The sequence below is a fragment of the Camelus bactrianus genome, chromosome 13, assembly GCF_048773025.1.
Source record: "Camelus bactrianus isolate YW-2024 breed Bactrian camel chromosome 13, ASM4877302v1, whole genome shotgun sequence".
In the NCBI taxonomy this organism is placed as follows: Eukaryota; Metazoa; Chordata; class Mammalia; order Artiodactyla; family Camelidae; genus Camelus; species Camelus bactrianus.
Window position 1 is genome coordinate 46,495,289 of NC_133551.1, and position 22,986 is coordinate 46,518,274.

The window sequence follows — 22,986 nt, forward strand, 5'->3', positions numbered from 1 at the left end:
CAAAACTGTGGGAAAATCTAAAGCAGAAAGGTATCTCATAACCAATGGAACTAGACAAAGAAAGGCACAAGGTATAAAAAGCAGAGAGGAGGTTGCAGTTAAATGGGGTATCAGGCTGCCCTGCAAAATCTCAGGTAAGTTCAGTACTCAGAAATGCAAGATACCTAAGAGGACATAAAGTAAGACACAAAGCTGAAAGCAGATTAACTGAAAATCTATAGACATAACAAACAAACACAACCACATTCCCACACTGTACCACCCAGTACTAGGCAACTACCTTACAGGATTTAAGAGATTTAGCATCTCAGAGCAAGGCTATGGATTTTGGTTATTAGGTGCTCAAAGGAAAAAAACTTGATTGAGAAACAAAAGAAAACTTAAGAAAAAAAATTTTAATCCAAACATCAAAAATCTACTTACTCATAGAGAATTAGATGATAAACGCATCCTTAAAAGAAGAGCAGAACACTATGGAAAAAACAATTAAACAAGAAATAGCTCTATGTGATTAAATGCATGACTGACAAAATTAAAATTTCAATAGATGAGTGAGAAGATAAAGCCATGGCAATAACCCTGAAAAGGAACAAAAATTAAAAGAAACTAAACTGTTTAGGCCAAGGAATGTAATAGGATTATATTTGCTTCTCTAGCTGAAGTCAGATGGATTCTCTTTTTTCCATACTCTACTGATTGCTTAAAACGATGTCACATTTTAATTGCTTCCTATTGGATGTGACTTCCTTGTGTTAATTATTCCCCCTTGAATATTTTAAGACTTTTCTATGGAGGAGGTGGGGAGGCACTATGGACTTTGGAATGGGTTTTGGAAATAGGAGAAAAAAGAAAATCAAAAGAAGCAAAGTTTGTGAAGTCTAAAGAAGTGAGCGGAGAGCAAAAATCATATTGAAACTGAATAAGCAGTGATAGTGGTCAACCAAGGAATATCTAGCAGGCTCAGGAGGTCAGCATTCACAGATGCCATGAGGAAGTAGTAAAGAAAGCAAGACAGCCTTACCCACAAGTGCTCTCTATGGAAGAAGCTGTCAAGATGCCAGGTCAGCTGATACACCCTTAAATATGAACACAGTCCCACAATTCTTAAAAAACAAAACTGGATACTTACCTGACAAAGAACCAGCCAGGCTTCCTCTCCGTAACTTACAGTCATCCTGACTAAGTTGCCGTTGAAGTTTAGCTTTTCCAGTGGATGAAAATATGTCAGGATTACTGAGCTTCCTGAAGAGCAGAGGACTAAGTCCAGTTATCACATCCTTCAAAGAGAAAAAGGTAAAACTTAAGTCTCTAATGGCTTTTCTGAAAGTATAAGAACTTTATTTTAAATAGTTCTACAATATTCATTACAGTTAAAAAGAGCCAACATCTTATATTTCCTGTTCAACAGCTAAAGCCAGAAACACATTTCTTAGTTAGAGCTGTACGGGCATGCTGTAAATGATGTAGGACATTGATTATAAGATGACAAAGGAAAAATAAGGGATGAGATTCACAAGGTGACACAGTAAGGCATTTTGACAGGAATATATTATTCATAATGAGTATATTATTTACTTTTTTCCATTTATTCACACTTTCTATATCCAGTAAAGCATATTTTATTTTTTTAATTATAAATAGTGGACCTTCGTTTACCTGTTATACAAAGCTAGGAATACCTCTAACATTCAATTAACAATAAAATAAAATTTAAGAGCTTTCTTTATATGTCTATAATAGGAGCTAACTACATGTTTTCAATGAAAAGGCATAACAGAACAATGGAGAAAATAGACAATATGAAATATGAAGAATTGATAGTACCTCCTTCCCCTTTGCCTTTATTCTAGTCTAGCCCATCCCACCCCATCCCAATGCCTCTTCCTCCTTACTCAGTAAGCATCATCAAGATGTAGACATTTTGAAGAAAACACTCACCCAATTAGCAGCATTACAAGAGAAAATACTTTGGAAAAAAAAAAAAATAAGGCAAATGAGGCCTATCTTTTATATTCCAATGAAAGAAGCTACAACAAACACAGGTAAGTAGCTCATCAAACTGACCTGGACAGTACAAAGACAAAATAAGAAGCATAATGAGAAATAACTGAAACTATGCTACCTGGCACTTGAAAAACAAAACTCAAGTAACTGGTACCATGGAAATATTAAAAGCAAAAAAAGGGGGAAATAAATGGAAAAAAAAAAAGTCTAATTCCTTAAGAAATGCTTTAAAAAAAAAAAAACCCTCTAGGGTCACATGCTATGAATTGGTGGGTTCACACACAGGAAAGTATAAATATTGGTTGCTAGTAGCAACCAGAATATAATTTACAACACCCAAGCACAAAAAGAAGAGTGAAGTTGATGAAAAATAACTGAAGAGAAGAGGAAAAAGTGTTTTTAAAATTGTTAGTAAATGGATAAAAGGATAAAAAGAGATATTTAGACACTATACCATTAAAGCAATTGATGTGTCGAGGCAACTGTAACAGGAGTGAGCAGGGAGAAAGGGGAATTGGAAGAGTAGTTAGTGCAAAAAGAAAAGGCAACAAGGAAGCAGGCTATGTTCCCACCAACTAATGTGTCCAGGATGAAATAGTACCTATGCATCAAGGAGAAACCCTGGAAAAGTAGGGTTTGGGCACTAACGCAGGTAACCCACCAAAAAGAGCTGGCCATTCACAAAAGCAACACCCCAGCAAGAAGCTGTGGGTGGAGGGAAGTGAGGAGACCTTGGAAGATATCAAGATATAATATCCCAAATGAAGGCAATACGAGAAGGAAATATCCAAAAATAACTTACAAGGGAGCTACACAGAGAGCCAGCACATGGATGCCTGCTACACTGTACGGATGAACAATTAGTCCCAGCCAGAAAAGGAGCAACAACCAACAGAGGATTAGATCAGCACCAATTAAAAGAGAGTCTTATCCTCTTCATTCTTCCTATTCCCTATCATAAGATACCAAAGAAAAGAAGCCAGAAAACAGAGGAGAAGAGAAATGAAAGCAGATCATGACCCTTCTTATTCCAAGTCTCTTATTCCAAAGTCAAAACTTTGGAAAAGGAAGGAAATACAAATAAAATTGGAAATGAAATTTAACTTTTTAAGCCAGGACATCTTTTTAGCTTTTACTGAAGTATTATTACTCATTTCAGAAAAGCACATATACCTAAGCATAATAACTCAATGAATTTTCACAAGTTAAACATATACATGTAACCAGCATCAAGACTAAAAAAAACAAAACAAACAAACAAAAAACAACCACATAAACAAGCATCCCAGAAAGCCCCCTGTGCTCCCTTCCAGTCTCTACACTCCAGTCTCTACTCTAACTACTATCCAGGCTTCTAACAGAATAGTTTATATAAATGGAATCACTCTATATGAACTGCTCTGTGTCTTGCTTTTTTTGCTCAGCTAGAACGGACTTTTTAAAATAGCAAAACATTATTGAATTAACCCAGGATTCATTCAGAGACAGGATAAGAGAATGAAGCAAATAAGACAGAACCACATATAGCCTAAGAGAGAAAGAAAAAGGGCATGGGAAGAGGAACCTCTTACTAACTTCCAAAGTAACTTCTTGCAGTTTTCTAGTTCCCATTTCTAGTCACTTACGAGGGCCAGACAAACTACATGTTTTCAGGCTCAATGGGATACCACTGTACCCTTATAATAAGCTCTTCCTTTCTGCTTAAACTGGATCAAATTGGTTTCCTTCTTTTCTACAATCAAATGATTCTTCAGCAAAATAGGGGGTGAAGGGAGGGGAAGGAGCCAAGGATGACTTCCAGGTTTCTGGCTTGGGTAGTATGCTTATCAAGTCAGGGAATACAGGAGGAGAAACAAGCTTACAAATAAAACATCGTTATGGCAATATTAGCCTAACTATAAATTACAAAAATTCTCCAATAACTATTAGGGGAACTATAAACAGTTAACATGAAGAAAAGAAAACAAAGGAGACATGAATAACTCTCTTCAACTACATGAGGGCTATCTCCTACATTATAAGAAAGTCAACTTCTTACTTCAGAGGCCAGAACTAGAACTACTGGGTAAAAATAACAGAAGGAGAAGTAGGTTTAATTGGAAGGAAGAACTGTTTAGCAGTGAATAGGCCATCTTAAAAGGAACAGACTGTGCCACATACTGAAAAAGTAAGGCAAAAGGTGGTCTAAAGCATTGATTCTCAAAATGTGGTCCCCAGACCAGCCACATCTGCATCACCTGTGAACTTGTTAGAAATACAGCTTCTCGGGCCCCACGCAGATCTACTAAATCAGAAATTCTAGGGGAGGGGGCCAGCAATCTGTGTTTTAATAAGCCTTCCACGTGATTCTGAAGCACACTAAAGTTTGAGAACCACCAGACTAAATCAAAAACTTCAGTATGATACCACCAACACACAGATATGTTGATCAGCTGTGAAGATTGTGTCACAAGTAATTTGAAATTGATAATAAAGTACTCAAGTTTGCAGCCAGTTTACTTTCTTAATTAAATGAAAACAGGTTCTTGGTAAATACTACAATAAAGTCAGTTCACTTATGTTACAATATTCTTTCTTTAGTGAAATTTTCTAAAGGCAGAATTACAGCTTGCATGCCAGAAATTACACATGAAATGTATTTACCTATCACAGCAATATTTAACAATAACATATCTAATGTATGACATGTAAACAACTGTCTGTAAGAAAAGGTTGAAAACTGCCTGACTACACAATCTCTATATGCTCCTTCCAACTTAAGAGCTTACTGCTTTCTCTTTTAATTCAGAGTACTGAGTTGTGGCTATTTTGCCTATAGCTCTGGGAGTCGTCAAGAGTCCTCCTTCTCTTAGTCAGAACCAAACACAACACCAAAGCAAATCTCAGGTTAAACTTGCCCACAAGGCTTGTATTGTGTTTATACTGTATCATGTTATTAAAGATAAGATTAGAAGTAGGCAAAGGAGTCACAGCTGAAAGCAGCAGTCTACACACTAAAAACCTGCCTATCATGCTAAAAACGTGGGCTCTCATTAGGAGTTGTCTCATCTCATATGACTGGTAATCAGGGAGATGAGAATTCTATACCCTGTTGAAAGAAAAGAACTGTCAACCCAGAAGATATACCCAGGGAAAATGACCTTCACAAATAAGAATAATTGAGAGAATTTATTGACAGGAGACCTATCTTAAAAGAATAGCTAAAGAAAGTTCTCTAACCAGAAAGGAAATGATACAAGAAGAAACTTTAGGGAGAGAAGCAAGATGGTGGAGTAGAAGGACACTCGTAGCTCACCTTTTCCCACAAATACACCAAAACTCACATCTACAGACCCACTCAGCCAACCAGAGCACCTGCCCAACTTCGACAGAACATCGCCCTCTTCGAAAGACAAAGACGCCAAAAATCTGGTAGGAGAAAAGAAAGAAGAAAAAACAAAACAGTGTGGGACCGATCCCTCAGGGAGGGAGCGGCAAAGGAGGACTAGAGCTCGTTTGCTGGGTCTCCCTCCTCCAACAGAGAGGCCAATGGGACGGAGGGGGAGCCTCCAAGGCTCAGATCTGCCCCGAACACCCCTTGACCACAGAACTAAGTTAAACGGACACAAAGGGTCCCCACGACACCCAGCCCGAGACACGAGCCGGCAGCTGGGGCTGGGACAGGCCACCGGAGCCAGGCAGAGGACTGGGGCGGCTGCACTAAGGCAGCCCCGGGGGACTGCAGGGGGCTGTGCACCGTGGCTGGGAGGGGATACGGAATAGAACAACCTCAGCCCCCCATAAATTGTGAAAAAAACAAAGCAACACGGCTGGTGTGCCCTGGGGGGAGGGGCGCCATAGCCTTTGTCTCCTCAGACCCATGGCACCATTACTGGCGCTTCTCGTGAGAAGAGAGGCAGGGCGCAGCCACAGCCGACATCTCTTCCTGTGCGCAGCACCCTGGTGGGGGTGGGGCCGAGCCCTGAATCCGCACCCGGGGGCTCTGCAACCTTCTAGGAAGGACTGAGACTTGTTTACAGCCCGAAGCAGATAGGCTCTTTCTGCCCTGGCACCTCAGAGAACTCATGCCTCCAAGACAAACAAGGAACTGAGATTTGGCACAGAGCAGGGGCAGGGCTGTTCCGCGGTCTTCCCGGAGCCCGCCTACAGAGCGCTGACCCATGCGGAGCAGGCAGCTGCACAGAGCAGCGGAGTGACCCGCGCCAGACGGTGGGCAGCCATTCTGCCTTCCTGGCAGGAACGCAGCACCTGACCACCTGCCTCGCCTGAGCACAGTCACAGTGCTGGGAGTGACCCACCCACCCACCGGCCACAGTGCCAGAGAGATATGAGCAATATGAAGAAGCAGAGGAACTACTCCCAATTAAAAGATCAAGAGAAATCCTCTGAAAGCACGATCAAGGAAATAGACATTGATGGCCTACTAGATCAAGATTTCAAAAAAGGAGTGATCAAAGTACTGAAGGAACTAAAAGAAATAGTGTTTAGAGATATAAAATATGTCATAAATGAAATAGAAGCTATAAAGAAGAACCAAGTAGAATTAGTAAACTCATTTGCTGAGATGAGAGCTGACCTAAAGGCTGGGCAAAGCAGACTAGATAATGCAGAGGAACGAATAAGTGACCTAGAAGACAGGACAACAGAAAGCACCCAATCAGAACAGCTGAGAGAAAAACAAATAAAAAATAATGAAAACAACATAAGGGACCTATGGGATAATATAAAGCGTGCCAATCTTCGCATAATAGGGGTTCCAGAAGGGGAAGAAAAAACAAAGGGGATTGAAAAGGTATTTGAAGAAATCATGACTGAAAATTTCCCAAACCTAAAGAAGGAATCAGATATCCAAGTACAGGAGGCTCAGAGGGTCCCAAACAGGAAGAACCCAAACAGACCCACACCAAGACATATTATAATCAAGATGGCCAGAATCAAGGATAAAGAAATTATCCTAAAGGCAGCAAGAGAAAAACAAAGAGTGAATTACAAGGGAACCCCCATAAGGCTCTCAGATGATTTCTCTACACAAACACTACAGGCCAGAAGGGAGTGACAAGATATATTCAAAGTCCTGAACGAAAAAAAGTTGCAGCCTAGGATACTCTATCCTTTAGAATAGGAAGAGAGATAAAGAACTTCACAGACAAGCAAAAACTAAAACAGTTTAGCAACACTAAACCCATGCTGAAAGAAATACTGACAGGTCTACTCTAAATAGAAAAGAAGCAAGATGCTACAAAAATGAGAAGCTCATAACTGGAAAGGTGATAACTAACATGAATTACAAATAGAATAAACGCAAAATTGTAAAAGAAGACATCTAAATCATTAAGAGTGGCAGAGGGAAGCAAGGAAAGCCACTGTGGAAAACAGTATGGAGATTCCTCAAAAGACTAGGAACAGACTTACGATATGACCCAGGAATCCCGCTCCTGGGCATATATCCAGAAGGAACCCTACTTCAAAATGACACCTGCACCCCATTGTTCATAGTAGCACTATTTACAATAGCCAAGACATGGAAACAGCCTAAATGTCCATCAACAGATGACTGAATAAAGAAGAGGTGGTATATTTATACAATGGAATACTATTCAGCCATAAAAACCGACAACATAATGCCATTTGCAGCAACATGGATGTTCCTGGAGAATGTCATTCTAAGTGAAGTAAGCCAGAAAGAGAAAGAAAAATACCATATGAGATCACTTATATGTGGAATATAAAATACATACATACATACATACATACATACATACATACATACAAAAAAGAAACAGACTCATAGAATACAAACTTGTGGTTGCCAAGGGGGCGGGGGGTGGGAAGGGACAGACTGGGATTTTAAAATGTAGAATAGATAAACAAGATTATACTGTATAGCACAGGGAAATATATACAAGATTTTGTGGTAGCTCACAGCAAAAAAAAAATGTGACAATGAATATATATATGTTCATGTATAACTGAAAAATTGTGTTCTACACTGGAATTTGACATAACATTGTAAAATGACTATTACTCAATAAAAAAATGTTAAAAATAAAAAAAAAAGAAGAAACTTTAGGAAGAGATAAAGAACACAGTAAGTAAAAATGCAGATAAATACATCAGGCTTTCCTTCTATAGCATACTATTTAAAAATTTACTAAAGTTATTTATGCTACACAATATGAATCAGAATCAGATAAACTCAATGAGGTGAAAGAGCTCAAGAAAGAATTAGAAATAAAAGAAACGTCAGTTAAGAAACAAAGACTAAAGTTGAAGGAACATAAGAGAGAATACACACAAGAAATAATGCCTTAAGAGATACAGAAGATAAAATAATGTCTTAAGAGACAGAAGATTCTTTTTGGGGGGACATATCACTTAGTGTAAAGCACAAAACTTTTTAAAAGTGAAAGTATAAATTGAAGAAAAAACCTTTTTTTTAATAAAGAAAAAAAGTTTGAGAGAAAATGATATACTGAAAAGAGGCAAAGAATCCAACATACAGCTAATAGAAGTCCCTGCAAAGGAAAAAGCAAAGCAAGGCAAAAGAATACTAAAAATATAATTCAATAACTTTTCTCAAATTAAAAAAAAAAAATTAAAACTACATACTAAAAGAGCACACCATGTACATGAGCTATAAATCCAAAATGACACACCAAGATATATTTTAGTAAAACTACTGGACTTGAACAAACAAACAAAAAAATCCTTTCAGTATTAAGAAAAAACACACGTGACCTATAAGAAAAACTTAGACCATTATCAGACTATAACAATAATTCTTTATGCCAGAAGGAAAACAGGGTTACATATATAAGATACTCAAGGAAAGACAGTATGAGCCCAGGATTTTATATCCAGGAAACTAACCTTCAAGGTAAAGGGCACAGGCAAAATGTTATCAATATAAAATAATGCGGGGAATATTGTTCCAACAGTCCTTCCTAAGGAATCTACTAGAGAACAAGCTACATACAATCAGAATAACTAGAGAGATATCAACAGGGTGATTAGCATTAGTCATTTATAGAATTATAAATAATTGTTCATTAAAAGGAGACAGTATAGTATATAATGGCTATATGATCTCACAATGTAGATAGAGGTCAACCACAAAACAGCATATACAAAAAAATTTTATAACAGTTTTCATTAAGCATTGGTGGTAGTATGTTAGTATTGCCACTAGAGACTTATATAGTTAACATACGATAAAGCAAATTAGTAATTCCTGGATATTCTAATTCTATCATTCTCTGACTCTTTGGGAACATGATTCTTGGTATGAAAGAGAAGGGATACTACTGTAATATATGGGAGATGAAGTTAAAACAAAACAAAACAAAACAAAACTCTGTAGTCCTCTGTAGTAAATATCAATGTTAATTGCCAAGGTAGTTTTTATTATATATATTTCTTAACTCTATCCACTGAAAAGTCAAAGGAACAATGACCAACTTAATAGTAATGAGTGTCCTTAGAATCTAGACTGCAGTTGTTCTGAAATACCATTTCCCATTAAAAGAAACCAGGAGATCTTAGAGAAACAGTCAATTCCAGTCTAAGGTGGAAAATGAACCTGAAACTGTAGAGATAGCAAGAAAACTAACAAAATGATTAGGATCAGGTCAAAAATTGCTAAGGAACCAATTTGAAGAGTCTCTTCCTAGACAACAACAGGACAATTTGAGCCTCAATTAGTATAAGAAAACACATCGAATATGGGTGGGTTGAGACTTATCAAGTACATTTAAATGCATGACTCTACACTGAAAGAAAAAAAAAAAACTAACTAATCTCCATCTGAGGATGACAGGAAGCCAATTCATTACCTTAAAAATCAGGTAAATAAAAGGAAAGAATCAGGCCATTCTTATATGAACTATACCAATGAGAACCAAACAGTAGATGAAGAGAAACATCTTAAAATGTTATGCCAGCTAATAAATGAAAACAAAATGACAGAATTACATCACTGTTTTGCAACTCCATATTAGTGAATCTCAGCACTGAGCACTAACAACTGTTAAAATCAAAGAGCAAAAAGCAGACATCATGTGCCTCCTGTTGAAAGGATACAGTTCCACCCATAATCTTGCCCAAGGAATTGAAGTTGATTAAGCCTCTGTATGCAGCTGTAATATGCAGGAAATACAGAAGATATAGAAACATTTAGAAATGCACCATAGCTATGAAATCTAGACTGTGGGAAATTATAGATCATATGCCCCCAAGGTTTTTCAACATATAAATTTTAAGGAAAAGGAAGAGATGGAAGGAAAATCTATAAAGTAAAAAAGACACATCTAGTTTTTCAAATGGGCAAGACTAAATTGTAATGTCCTGGATGGAAACTTATAAAGAAATGTAAGGAAATGATTACTTTTTAAGTCAGAGATTACTTTTGGAGGGAGGGAGGGACTGTGACTGGGATGGGGCACAATGAGAGGAGTTTGTAGAATGGGTGACAAAATTCTTTTTCTTGACCTGGGTAATGGTTATAAGGGTGTTCATCTTATAATACTTCATTAAACTATACATTCGCTTTGACTGCTTTTCTATATTTGTATTTTACAATAAACAAGATAAATAGGAAAAAAGGAGGAAAGAAAGAAGAAAAATCACAAAATGAGTGGTCTGCTACAAAAGTAAGGGAATATTTTGCTACACATAAAGTTACAGCAGTGACAAAGAACCTAACAAGAAACATAGAAACAAATATTTAGTGAGATCCAAAATAAGCTAGGCATTGTAAATCTTAATTTAACCATAAAAACAGCACTGCACCATAGACATTCTTAACTTCACTTCAAATTCAACCTACTAAATTACTAAGAGAATTCAAACCTAGTCCAAAGTATGCTTTTTCTCTATATTATATTTAAATATTAATAAAGAACTCACAAAAATCAATAAAGAAAATTAAAAGTCTGTAAGAAAAACAAGAAGGCACTATATAAATAAGGAAGTCACATAAGACAAAAATTGCAAATACACAATAAATCTATGAAAAGATTCTCAGGCTTACTAGTAATCAGGAATGTATTTAAAGTACTGAGATGCCATCTAAACCTGGCAAACTAACAACAAGTAATAACTTTAGAATACTAAGGGTCGGCAAGGACAAAGGGAAGCATCATTGGTCGAAGTACAAACTGGTATAATCACTGTAGAAAGCTATCTGGCAATAATATCCAGCAAGAGAAACTCTTGCACATGTACACAAGGAGGTAAGTACAAGGATATTTACTGCAGCACTACAATACGGAAAATGGAAATAACCTAAGGGCCCATTACTGTAATAAATTGTTTATATATTATACAAAGTAGTCATTCAAATGAATGCTACAAAGCAGTTAAAAATTAATGAAATTAATCTAAATGTATTAACATAAAATAGACCAAGTTGGCCAAACTTCAGCTGGTAGGCCATATCCAACCCATAGCCCATTTATGCCTGGCCAGGAAGCTATAGCTTTTACATGTGTAATAGCTGGAAAACAAATCAATAGAACAATATTTTGTAAAATATTATTCTAAATATGAAGAATATGAAAATTACATGAAATTCTAATTTTCGTGTCTATATTTATTGCAATATAGCAAAGATCACTTATTAACAGATTGTCTTAGGTATGTTATCATGCTACAACAGCAGAGTTTAGTATGTAGTTGTGAAAGAGTATGACAAATCCTAAAATATTTACCTGTTCCTTTATAGAAAAAGTCTGCTGATCCATGTCATACAATTCTCAAAAGTAATGTTCAGTGAAAAAGGGTATAAGAGAATAAAAGGATACGTACAGTAATACGTAATTTATATTTACAAACACTGCTACATCTTGCTTATGGATAAATATCTTTAGTACAATACTAAATGAATTTTAGTAATTAATTTTTTTTCCACTAATGCAACATTTTAATACACATCTTCTTCAGGACAATGGTTTCCTCCTGGGGTAGGGGTGGGATGGGACAGGATGCTAACAGTACCTGTAACATTTTACTTCTCTAGAAATAAAATCTAAAGTGAAACAATAAACATCTGTTAAATCTAGGTAGTGAGTACATAGGTGTCTAATGTATTTTCCTATAAGTCTGTAATATTTCATAATTAAACTCTTTTCTAAAATGCAAAGCAAGAATTTAAATTGGCAAAAATGACTAGCAAGTCAGAATCTAATTTTTTTCCTTGTGGTAACAGAACTGCTATAAATCTATAGATGATACAGACATACAAGAGCCAATACTTTCTTTAAGATACTCGAAGCCTTCATTTAAAGAAAGGGATAGGAAGGAATATTTGCTTTAAAGTATAAAAGAGAAAATTTAGCAGAGAAAACTATTAAGGTACAAGTTTTGCACAAAATCAAAAAGCCAATGAAAGTACAGAAATACAAATCCAATCTTAATTCCAAATCTATAAATCGCTGTTTATTGCTCTAGAAGTAATATGATAGTTAAAATGAAAGCATCTTCTACTTTTTAAGAGCATAGCCTTTGGAGCCAAAGCTCTTCTGGGCTCTATCAGTTACTACTTAGGTACAATATCAAATCACAAGCAGCAACAACAACAAAAAATAGATAAATTGTACTTCATCAAAATTTTAAAAATTTGTGCATTGAAGGACACTAGCCAGAAAGTGAGAGACAATCCACTAAATGGGAGAAAATATCTGCATATCAAATATCAGATATATCTGAGTCTGGCATCCAGAATAAATATAGAACCCTTAACAATTCAACAATAAACAATCCAGTTTAAAAACAGGCAAAGGCTTTGAATAGACATTTCTATGAAGAAGATACACAAATGGTCAATAAGCACATAAAAAGATGCTCAACATCATTAGCCTATAGGGAAATGCAAATCAAAAGCACTATGAGGTATCATTTATAACCACTAGGATGGCTAAATTTTTTAAAAATGGAAAGTAACAAGTGTTAACAAGGTCACAGACAAACTAGAACCCTCATAAATTACTAGTGGGAATGTTAAAATGGTACACCCATTGTGGAAAACAGTTTGGCAATACCTCAAAAAGTTAAACAAAGAATTTGAATGATCCAGCAATTCCACTCCTGTATATAGAAACAAAATATTGAAAAATAAGTGTACAAACAAAATCTTGAACACAAATATTCTCAGCAGCACTACTATAATCAACAGAAGGTAGAAATAACCCAAATGCCAAAAACTTGATGACTGAAAAAACAAAATGTGGTATACCCGTAAAATGGACTATTACTCAGCCATAAAAAGGAATAGTATACTGATATTTGCTACAATGTAGACGAATCTCAAAAACATTATGCTAAGTGAAAGAAGTCAGACATAAAAGGCCACATATTGTATGATTCCATTTATATGAAATGTCCACAGTCCATGAAGACAGAAAACAGATTAGTGGTTGCCAGGGACTGTGAGAAGGAGGAAATGGGGAGTGATTACTGGGGTGATGAAAATGTTCTGGAACTAGAAGTGATAATGGTTGTACAATATTTGAATGTTCTAAATGTTACTAATTATAAATTTTATGTTAAGTGTATTTTACCATAATTTTTGTTTGAAGTCAAAGCACATGCAGAGGTAGGCTCTCTAGGGCCACACTTCCTTCTAAAGTGAGAACAGCTGAGACCCACCCACCTTTCTCACTGGCTTCTGTTGGCTTCCTTCTGGCTTTTTTCCTCTTCCACATGGCTGGGCTGACAAAGTGAGAAATGCCTATGGAGGGCTCTCACTAGCTACCAAGACCTGAAAGAGTGTGGGGGTCACCAGAGACTAGCTCGGCCATGGACAGAAGAAAACAAGCCTTTCCAGATCTCCTAGGTATTCTCAGAAAAAGGCTTTTACATGCATTCAAAATAGTTATTACTCAAAACTCTGTAAGCCTACAAGAAATGAAGGGCACTAGCTTCAAGGCAGTCTATACCCAAAATAAGATTTCTACATAGTTCTAGGTGAGGACTATATTAGGGTTTGAGGGCTGTGGCAAGGACTAGCTAGATGTCAACCAAATATGATTCACCTTCATTCAAGTACATCTAGATATTTCCCAGCCCTCTAGCAGTTAGACATGGCCCTATGATTGAACGCTGGCAACAAAATTTGGTGGCAGAGATTAAGCCCATCAACAACTCCCACAAGGTCCCCCAGTTGCCTCAGGTAGCCTTAAAAGCCATGTGTACAATATGGTAGAGCCTCCATTAGTCTGGCTTCTTTAGAATGTATTTGTTACAGCAACTAGTGTTCTTAAATATAAAAGACTAGTGTGAAAGCTGGTTTAAAAAAAAAAAAAAAGTCCCTTTCTCTTACTAGTCAAAGGCAGGACTCATTTCCTGGGATTACCTGAAAAAAATCATCTTGGTATCATCCCTCTGAAATAACTCAAAGACTCTTTTAAAGTTAATACCAACTATTATTAAACTCTTTTGTCTTTAAAACACTACTGAAGGCCTCAAATAGTTATAAAAATCAGAAAGCCTGACATTATTATATTACTCCTGCTTTGCTGAAATATAGGCAGAGAAACTATGTGGCTTCTTAATCTCCCAACAAATTTAGGGTAGAAGGATTTGTGCATCTGCTACCCAGGTTCACCCTTAGGAAGTATTCTATTACATTAAAAACGGTACAACTAAATGATATCACAGAGTTTTAAAATGTGGTTTCCTTGGCCTGAATTTGTTCTTAATTACATTCTAAAACCTAGGGAGACTATAATATCCTCAAGGCCAGTTACTTAATAAAGAAATCTGTAAGTTTCCCTAAAGGGAAAAATGCACAAATTAAAGCTGCCTTTTCAAGCTGAACAAAGTAAAAGAACAGTTCAATAACACTAACAAATCAAAGGTCAAGACATATCTTTTTCTATTACATTTCTTTCTAAAAACAGATGAGAACATGGGAAAATGTGAACTCTATATTCACACATTCTATGCATATACCCTAAAAATATGATAATTAACTGTTACTGAGTGCTCACTGGTATAAGGCTTTATAATAAGTATTTAACACAGATTAATTTATTAAATCCTAACAATAAACCAATGAATTATCCCATTACATATATACGGGATAATTAAAGCTTAGAGAATTTAAATAACTTGCATCGGGTCACAGAGTTGGAATCTGAGGTCGGAGAATGACAATCACTATACTCACGAAGTATTTATTTAGTACCTTCTATATATAATTCTAGAAGCTGGAGATACAGCAGTGAGGAAAAACAGACCCAAATTCCTTCATGAACCACATATTCTGACGTGTGAGAATGACAAAAAACAACAAATATGTGACACTAACAGGTGAATGAAGGTCATGAATAAAAAGAGGGAAAGGGAATAACTATGAATGTTACTTTAAAAAGTTGGTCAAGGAAGGCCTCTTTGAGGAAATGATATCTGAACAGAGAGAGACCTAAATCAAATGAGGAAGCCAGCCATATAGATATATCTGGAAAAAGAACACCTCAGGTAGAGAAAACTACCAAGAGTAGAAGTCCTCAAATAATAATTTTTAAAATGTCCTCAGGCAGGAGCATGCTTAATATATCTGGAGACCCTCAAGGCAGCCAGTGTGACCAGAGTTCAGCAACAAAAGGCAGTGCAAAGGAAATGAGGTCAGAGAAGGATAAGAGGCATATCATGTACAATCTTACAGGACAAAGCAAGCACTTTTGATTCTGGTCTAAAGTGTGATGGAAAGCCATTGTAGGGTTTTGAGTAGGGGGTGACAAACTTTGATTTTAGCTTTTACAGGATGCCGATCTTGCTATGTGCCAATTATCATGGAGGGGTGGGCAGGGGGCAAAAGAATAGAATCAGGAAGATAGGCTAGGAGACTTCTACAGTAATCCAGATGAAAGATAATAGAGGCTAAGATTAGGGTAGTGATGGAACTAAGTAGGGAAAAGTCTCATGCAATCTGAATGTAGCACCAACCAGACCTGATGGGCTGATTGTGGACTATGAGGTTAACAAAAGAGTCAAAAACATCCAAGTTTGGCTCTGAGTAAATAAGTCAATGGTAGTGTCATTTACTGACATGGGAGAGAGTGGGGAAGAAGCAGAATGGGAAGTGAAAAACAGGGTTTGGCTTTGGACACATTAAGTTTGAGAGGTCTATTATTTTTCCAAATAGAAATGTTACATACACAACTGAAAATAGGACTTAGAGCTCAGAAGAAAGGTCAAGACTAGAGAAATAAACATGGGAATCAGCAGCAAACAGACGGAATGTACAGCAATACAATCTGATGAGGTCATAACAAGAGGGAGAATAGACTGCAGAAGTAGATTAAAGACTGAACGCTTTGAAGCACCAGTAAGAGAGGGAGAAAACCAAGAGAGCATGGTCCCAGAAGCCAAATGACAAAATGATCAACCATGTCAAAAGCAACAGGTCAAGTGTGATGAAAACTGAAAACTGGCCACTAGGTTTGGCCAATGATGAACTTGACATAAATGTTTCAGTGGAATGATGGAGATAAAAGCTGGACTGGAAATGGGTTCAAGAAAGAATGAGAGGAAATCAAAGAAGATACTGACAACTCTTCCAAGTAGCTGTGTTATCAAGACACACATTCTTCTACTCGTAGGCAATTATTTCATATCCCTTGTTCTTTTGCCTGAAGTACTGCAAGAGCCTCCTAACTGGTCTCTCTGCTTCCACATACCCGTTAGGTCAACGCTTTAAATAGAGTAGCCAAATAGATGGGATTAAAATGAATGTCAGATCCTGTGATTCCTCTGCTCAAAACTCTCCAATGGCTCCACATCTCATTCAACATAAAAGTTAAAATCCTTACAATTGCATTTAAAACCCTCTCCACGATCCAGCCCTCCTCTCCCCACCTTTCCCCTGTGCGCTTATCTACTATTCTTCCTCTTACTCATGCTACTCCAGCCACACTTGGCCTGCCTGGTGTTCCTTAAACACAAATTTTAGAAGTGGAGGTATACTTTTAGCCCAAGGTGCTTCCTATTCCTTCTACCAAATATATTCTTCCCCTAGGTAATCTAAATGCCTCAATTTTTTACATCCTTCAGGTTTTATTCAAACATCCCACTCCAAAGAGATGCCTTTCCTGATAATGCTATTTAAAACCATAAAATCCTGTATCATTCTATATCCCCCTTCTCTGATTTATTTTCTTCATAGTATCTATCACCATGTAACATACTACATCATATTTTACTTATTTATTGTATTATCTGACTCCCTCTACTAGAATGGAAACTTTACGAAAGGAGGGTTTGTTGTCTGACTTTTTTTTACTGCTGTAATCCCAGCGGTACTTAAAACAAAACAAAACCTTGTTGAATCAAAGAACGACTGAATGAGGGGAAATGTAGGGTTAGTGAAGTTTTTTTTTAAGATGGAAAATATTATAGCACACTTGTATGTTGATGAGAATCACCAACAGAAAAGAAATGAATGATTCAGGAGTAGGAAGGAATAATTTCAAGAATAAAACTCTTAATCAGATGTAGCAGTTGGCCTCAGATCAGAGAAGGAAGATTATCCATATTATCCATAGCAATAGGAGAGAGTACAAAGAATGTGGGTACAGATATAGGTAGGCTGGGTGATTTGAAATGGGAGCTTGTAGAAGTTCTCTTCTGATTATCTTTGTTTTTTCTTCACTGAAACAGGAAGCAAGGACATTAACTGAGAATAAAGAGGACAAATAGAGTGCTGGTAGTTTGAGGAGAGAGAAAGGTTAAACTATCATTTAAGAATGAATAAACAAGTTCACACTGTATAGGACAGGGAACTATATTCAATATCTTGTAGTAACTTATGGTGAAAAAGAATATGAAAATGAATATATGTATGTTCATGTATGACTGAAGCACTATGCTGTACACCAGAAATTGACAACACTGTAGACTGACTATACTTCAGTAAAAATATATATACCCCCCCCAAAAAGAACAAACAAAATTAAAATGAAGTAGGGGGAAAAAATGAATGAACAGACTAGGAAAAATATCATAGGACTGACTATCAGTGCTGAGACACCTTAAGTTTATGACCACAAATTTAGGTGTCAGCATGGTTGTTTTTCTCCAGCCACATTCAGCTGCTTAGACACAGGTGCAGAACAGGTAGAGTTGGCATAATCATGGCTGGAATTCTGTGAAGCAGGTGTGATAGAAGGTACACATATGCATAGGGGTAATTATGATAGCCCATGAAATGTTAAGTTGGATAAGGAGGAAAGTAAGGGCACACGGTGACACCCAATGAAAAGATGGTTAAAAAAACAACAACAACAACAACAAACTAGAGGTTCCAAAGAGCCTGAACAATTTTTGGAGAGGAAATCCTAAAAGGTACATAAGCTAGAGAAACAGAAAATGAAGTGAAGATCAGAGTGTGACAAGCTCAAAACTAAGATTTCAAAGGAGGAACAATTATTGGTAAAGATGAAATACACCTAATGAACATGGAATTAGAAGGCTAAGGTTGATCTCAATTTGCCCCAATTATTTACTGTACTTCCAGTGTACACACGGCTGTAGTACAGAGAAGAGAAAAAGAGTTTGGTAGTTAACAATGAGGTACAATGCTGATACAAAACTGTGGTCATCTATGTCTCACCAACAATGCATTTTGTGTAAGCCTTTACTCCCAATAACATCTAGCCTCTGTTCTCCCTTGAAGACTCTTTCCTCTTGACCCAACAAACTGGTTTTCAAACCCATTTGGAACCTCATGGATGTGTATTAATGATGAAAAACAGCCAACACCTACTGATGAAAAGTAATAACTACCAAGGTAATAGGGATTTCACCAAGAAAGTACAAAGCTAGGAGGCAAATTTAGCAGAGAACCACACAGCAGCTAAGACCAGCAATGAAGGGGACATAATGATTGCCATGTTAAGCTGCCTCTGATAGTCCTAACCACAAGTCATCATGAGTAACTGGGGTGGAAGAAGCTTTTAGGTTGATCTTAGGCTAAGGGACACCCAGTAAAACAAAGATGAGAAAAATATGTAAACAGATGTGTCCTACCCTCATCAGTGAATACTGTCCAACCTGCTTGCTTCAACCATCCCAGGCTCTCTGCTCCCAGTACCTTTGACAAAATCAAGTCTTCCAAAGCTAACAGGTTTTCAGGAATTGGCCCTTATTCTTATTACTCTGGATAAGAGGAGAGAGTGGGCTAATAAACATTGTGTATTGAAAAGTCAGAAAAATTCTCAAATGCCCATGTCTCAGTCACCATGTCCACATTCTGTCCTACATACACACTTACCAGAGTAGTCCAGCTAAAAAACAAGACCATCCTGCTCCCCTACTTTCTACACTTCTATGTAGTACTAAAGACCTTCTATCATCTAGGCTCCTTTGGTCTCTTAACTCATCATCTATGCCTTCAAGTTCAAATTCCAACACTAAACTGATTACCCTTCCCTACACAATACATGCAACTTTCCCTCCGTGTGCCTTCTGCCCTGTGCTTTTGCCAATGTACTAACATTACGGTGCAGAAGAGAGCAGATACTGATTTCCATGAAAATAATCTTGCAAATTCCTTAATGGTGCTGAGGGAATTATAGAAACTAAAATTGAACTTGATCTTCCTCCATCTTCAAAAATGTCTCATTTCCTTTACTTATCTATTTCCATCTTACTACCATTATTATTCAAGCCACCCAAATTAAAAATATTTGAATCATTTTCTATTCATTCATTCATTCAATAAATAATTACTTAACATCTATTGTGACAAAGCCCTTGACTATGCATTATCGTAGATAAAATGATGATGTAGTTCCTACACTCAGTAATTTACAACTTAAAAGCAGAAATGAAATAATATAAAATGAATACAGAAGGATATTTACTACAGCCCCATCAAGGATCCTCTAAGGATCCTACAAGGAAAAACAACTTCACAGAACAGCTTCTGTGGCATGAGTTATGCCTGGAAGCTTGAGTAGAATTTTAATGGGTGAAGTCAGAGAAGAAAGACCTTTTCAGATGGATTATTAATTAAAATAAATATATGAAAATGCCTAAGTAGTAAACAAATACTTACTGAATGCCCATTATGTAGCAGTTAAAACATGAAAGGCTGGTAAAGGATGAATGAGCCTCTGGGGAGTTTCTTCTCTGATAAAAGACTGACAATCAATTAGGATATTGCTGAGCAAATATCTGTTTCAAGTGCCAGCACATATCTATGTTTCTACTAAATATTCAGACTAATAACTATGCTTCAAATACCATAGTAGGTCCTAGAAATACAATAGTAAATGAAACAGTCTGGGCCTCAAAGAACTCAATAATGAGGGAGAGTAAAGCAATTTTAGTAAGATCTGCTACAATGGAGACAAAGCAAAGTCCTGGGAACCAAGAGAAGGGGCCTCTAACTCTGATTCTAATAAAAAGTGATAAGTATCAAATAGACCTTGAATGTCAAGAACTTCAAACTTTATTCTGTGGGTATTAAGAAGCTAATGAAAGTTTCTGAAGATTAAAAAAAAAATGAAATGATCATTTAACAGATATTTATCTATCACTGGAACTCAGGTAGACAATGAGTTCCAATTTTTTTTTTAATTAGAATGCAGAATAGATTAGAGGTTAAAAGACTAAAAGCAGAGTAAATACAGTTAAAGTATTACAACAACCAAAACAAAAGTTTATAAATGCTGAATTAAGGTGCTGACAGTGAGAATAAAGATTGGAAAGATGTTATGAAGATAGAATCAGCAGAATCTGGATAAGGGGGTCAAGGGAGAGGGAAAAGTCAAAAACCATGGATATAATTTCAAGTTTGATGCACAGAGTGTAATGGCTTCATGGTGTAAATGTATCTCCAAATCATTAAGCTGTATGTATTAAATATGTATAGCCTTTTGTATGTCAATCATACCTTAATTAAGTGTTTTTAAAAACAATAATAATAATAATAATTTCAAGTTTGATGACAAGAAAAAGAAAAGATACAGGTAGAAGCACATTTCAAAGGAGACATAATGGGTTCTATTTCAATGATACAGTAAACCACTGACCTAGAGATCCTAGTCCTGCACCCTGTTCAGAACTTACTCGTAAATACCAGCGTAGTATAACGTAACAAGAATTGCTCCATGTCATGAGAAATGGAGAACAAAGTCTTTTGTAAGCGGTAGATGCTTGATAATCAGCTAGGTTCTTACTCCCTGACCGAATGGAATTCATCCAGCCTCATAACATATACAACTGAAATTTTTACCTTTTCAGAATCAAGTAATTTCAAGTTATGAACTTCCAAGAACACCATCAAATTATAAAGATCACAAGTGTTAAGATCACAAATGCTAAGAGTCTATGATGGAAATGTTAAGTCCAGAAATGGAAATGTAGAGCTAAGGAAAGAGATCAGGCCTAGAGACTCAGATAACTCTACAAAAAGGTTCTGTGACACAACACCATGAACAAAGAGAACTACAGACCTTGTCACACGTCCTAAGAACCTGCCATGAATAGGGTAAACCTGCTAGAAAACAAAGTACAATTAAAGAAAAAGCTAAGGACAGAGGCCATATCCTCAAGGAACATTTAAGGAATAGGAGGAGAAAACAGAAAAAAGACATCCAAGAAGCAGTCAGAGAAATAGGAGTGGAATGAATGTTATGACAAACAAATAGTTCACAGAGGTCAGTGAGGATGAGGACTAGGGGAGGGCTATCAGATTTAGTCATTTAAAGGTCCCTGGGACTGCTACATATCTCTCTCTGAAACTCTTTCACAATGAAAATTTTTTGAAATTAGTCATGCAGTATTTTTTCATTAAAAAAGAAAATTTAGTATCCATTATGGTACATCCACACAGTGGAAAACTACACAGCAATGAAAAAGAACAAACTTTTTCTACAAGCAACAACAGAGATGAATCTCATAGACATAACTTAAAAGAATCTAGTCACAAAAGAGTACAAACTGTATGATTCCATTTATATGAAGTTCAAGAAGAGGCAAAACTAACCCATGATGATAGAGGCTGGGAGAGTGCTTACTTCTGAAGTTGGTTATACCTGGGAGAAAACACAAAGGGGTATTCTGGGGTACTGGAAATGTTCTATATCTTGATCTCAGAAGTCATCATACAGGTGTATTCATTCTGTAAAAATTCATGGGCTGAATGAATCTTTGGTTTGCACACGTTAAGTCACATCTCAATTAAAAAGTAAATAAATAAACACACAGAGTTATTGTTGATCATGAAGACATCCGTTTGGGAAGAGTTTACGTATAGAAGCCAAACCATAATGAGGAATGTATACAAGGCGAAGAATCTGAGACAGTGAATAAAAACACATTTTTCAAGAAGGTTCTGGTAAGCAGATGAGATAACAAAGCAGCTTAGGTAGCTTATACAATCCAGGGAAATTGTGTTATTTTGTTTTTATATGAGGTATAAAACAAAGAAAATAACATACATAACAACCGCCTACAGCAGATCAGAGGGAAAGAAATCAATGACATAAAGAGAGCGAATAACCTCAGAAAAGAGGAGGAAAACTCCTTTCTCTGAGATTGAAACAAAGGCTAGTAAACACAGAAATCCTGACATGGAGAAGAGAGAGAAATCAAGTAACCCTGAACTCTTTTGTGGACCATACAATAAGGTCAACTGGACCAGGTAAATTGAGTCAGGAAAGGATCTGGGCTTTAAGTACATTTTAAAATGTTTCAAAGAGGAACTGCGGAGAATACAAAAGACAAGGATAAGGGGGGGAAATGACAGCAAGAGGACAATGCTCAGTGGCCTGAAAGCAAATGCAGAGGTAGCCAATGGTGCAGTCCACTCAGGACTGGGTGCAGAATATATGATAAAAGAACAAAAAGGGGGAAAAAATCCAAGTGCTAACATATGCATCATTGAAGCTATAAACTAAAGAATGATGTCTAAGGAAAATACTTGTTTAACATATGGGGAAGAGACAGGAGACCTAAAAGAAGTCTTGAAAGATCCAG

General features: G+C 36.6%; 1 protein-coding gene across 4 annotated transcripts in view; it reads right to left on the bottom strand.

The window, feature by feature from the left end:
• MAST2 (microtubule associated serine/threonine kinase 2) overlaps positions 1–22,986 on the bottom strand; it is a 174,904-nt gene that overhangs the window by 150,427 nt on the left and 1,491 nt on the right. For all 4 annotated transcript variants that reach the window (XM_074376551.1, XM_074376550.1, XM_074376553.1 and 1 more), the window contains exon 2: positions 1,130–1,277. In XM_074376551.1, coding sequence (XP_074232652.1) covers positions 1,130–1,277 — 148 coding nt within the window. The remainder of the gene's footprint in view (positions 1–1,129; positions 1,278–22,986) is intronic.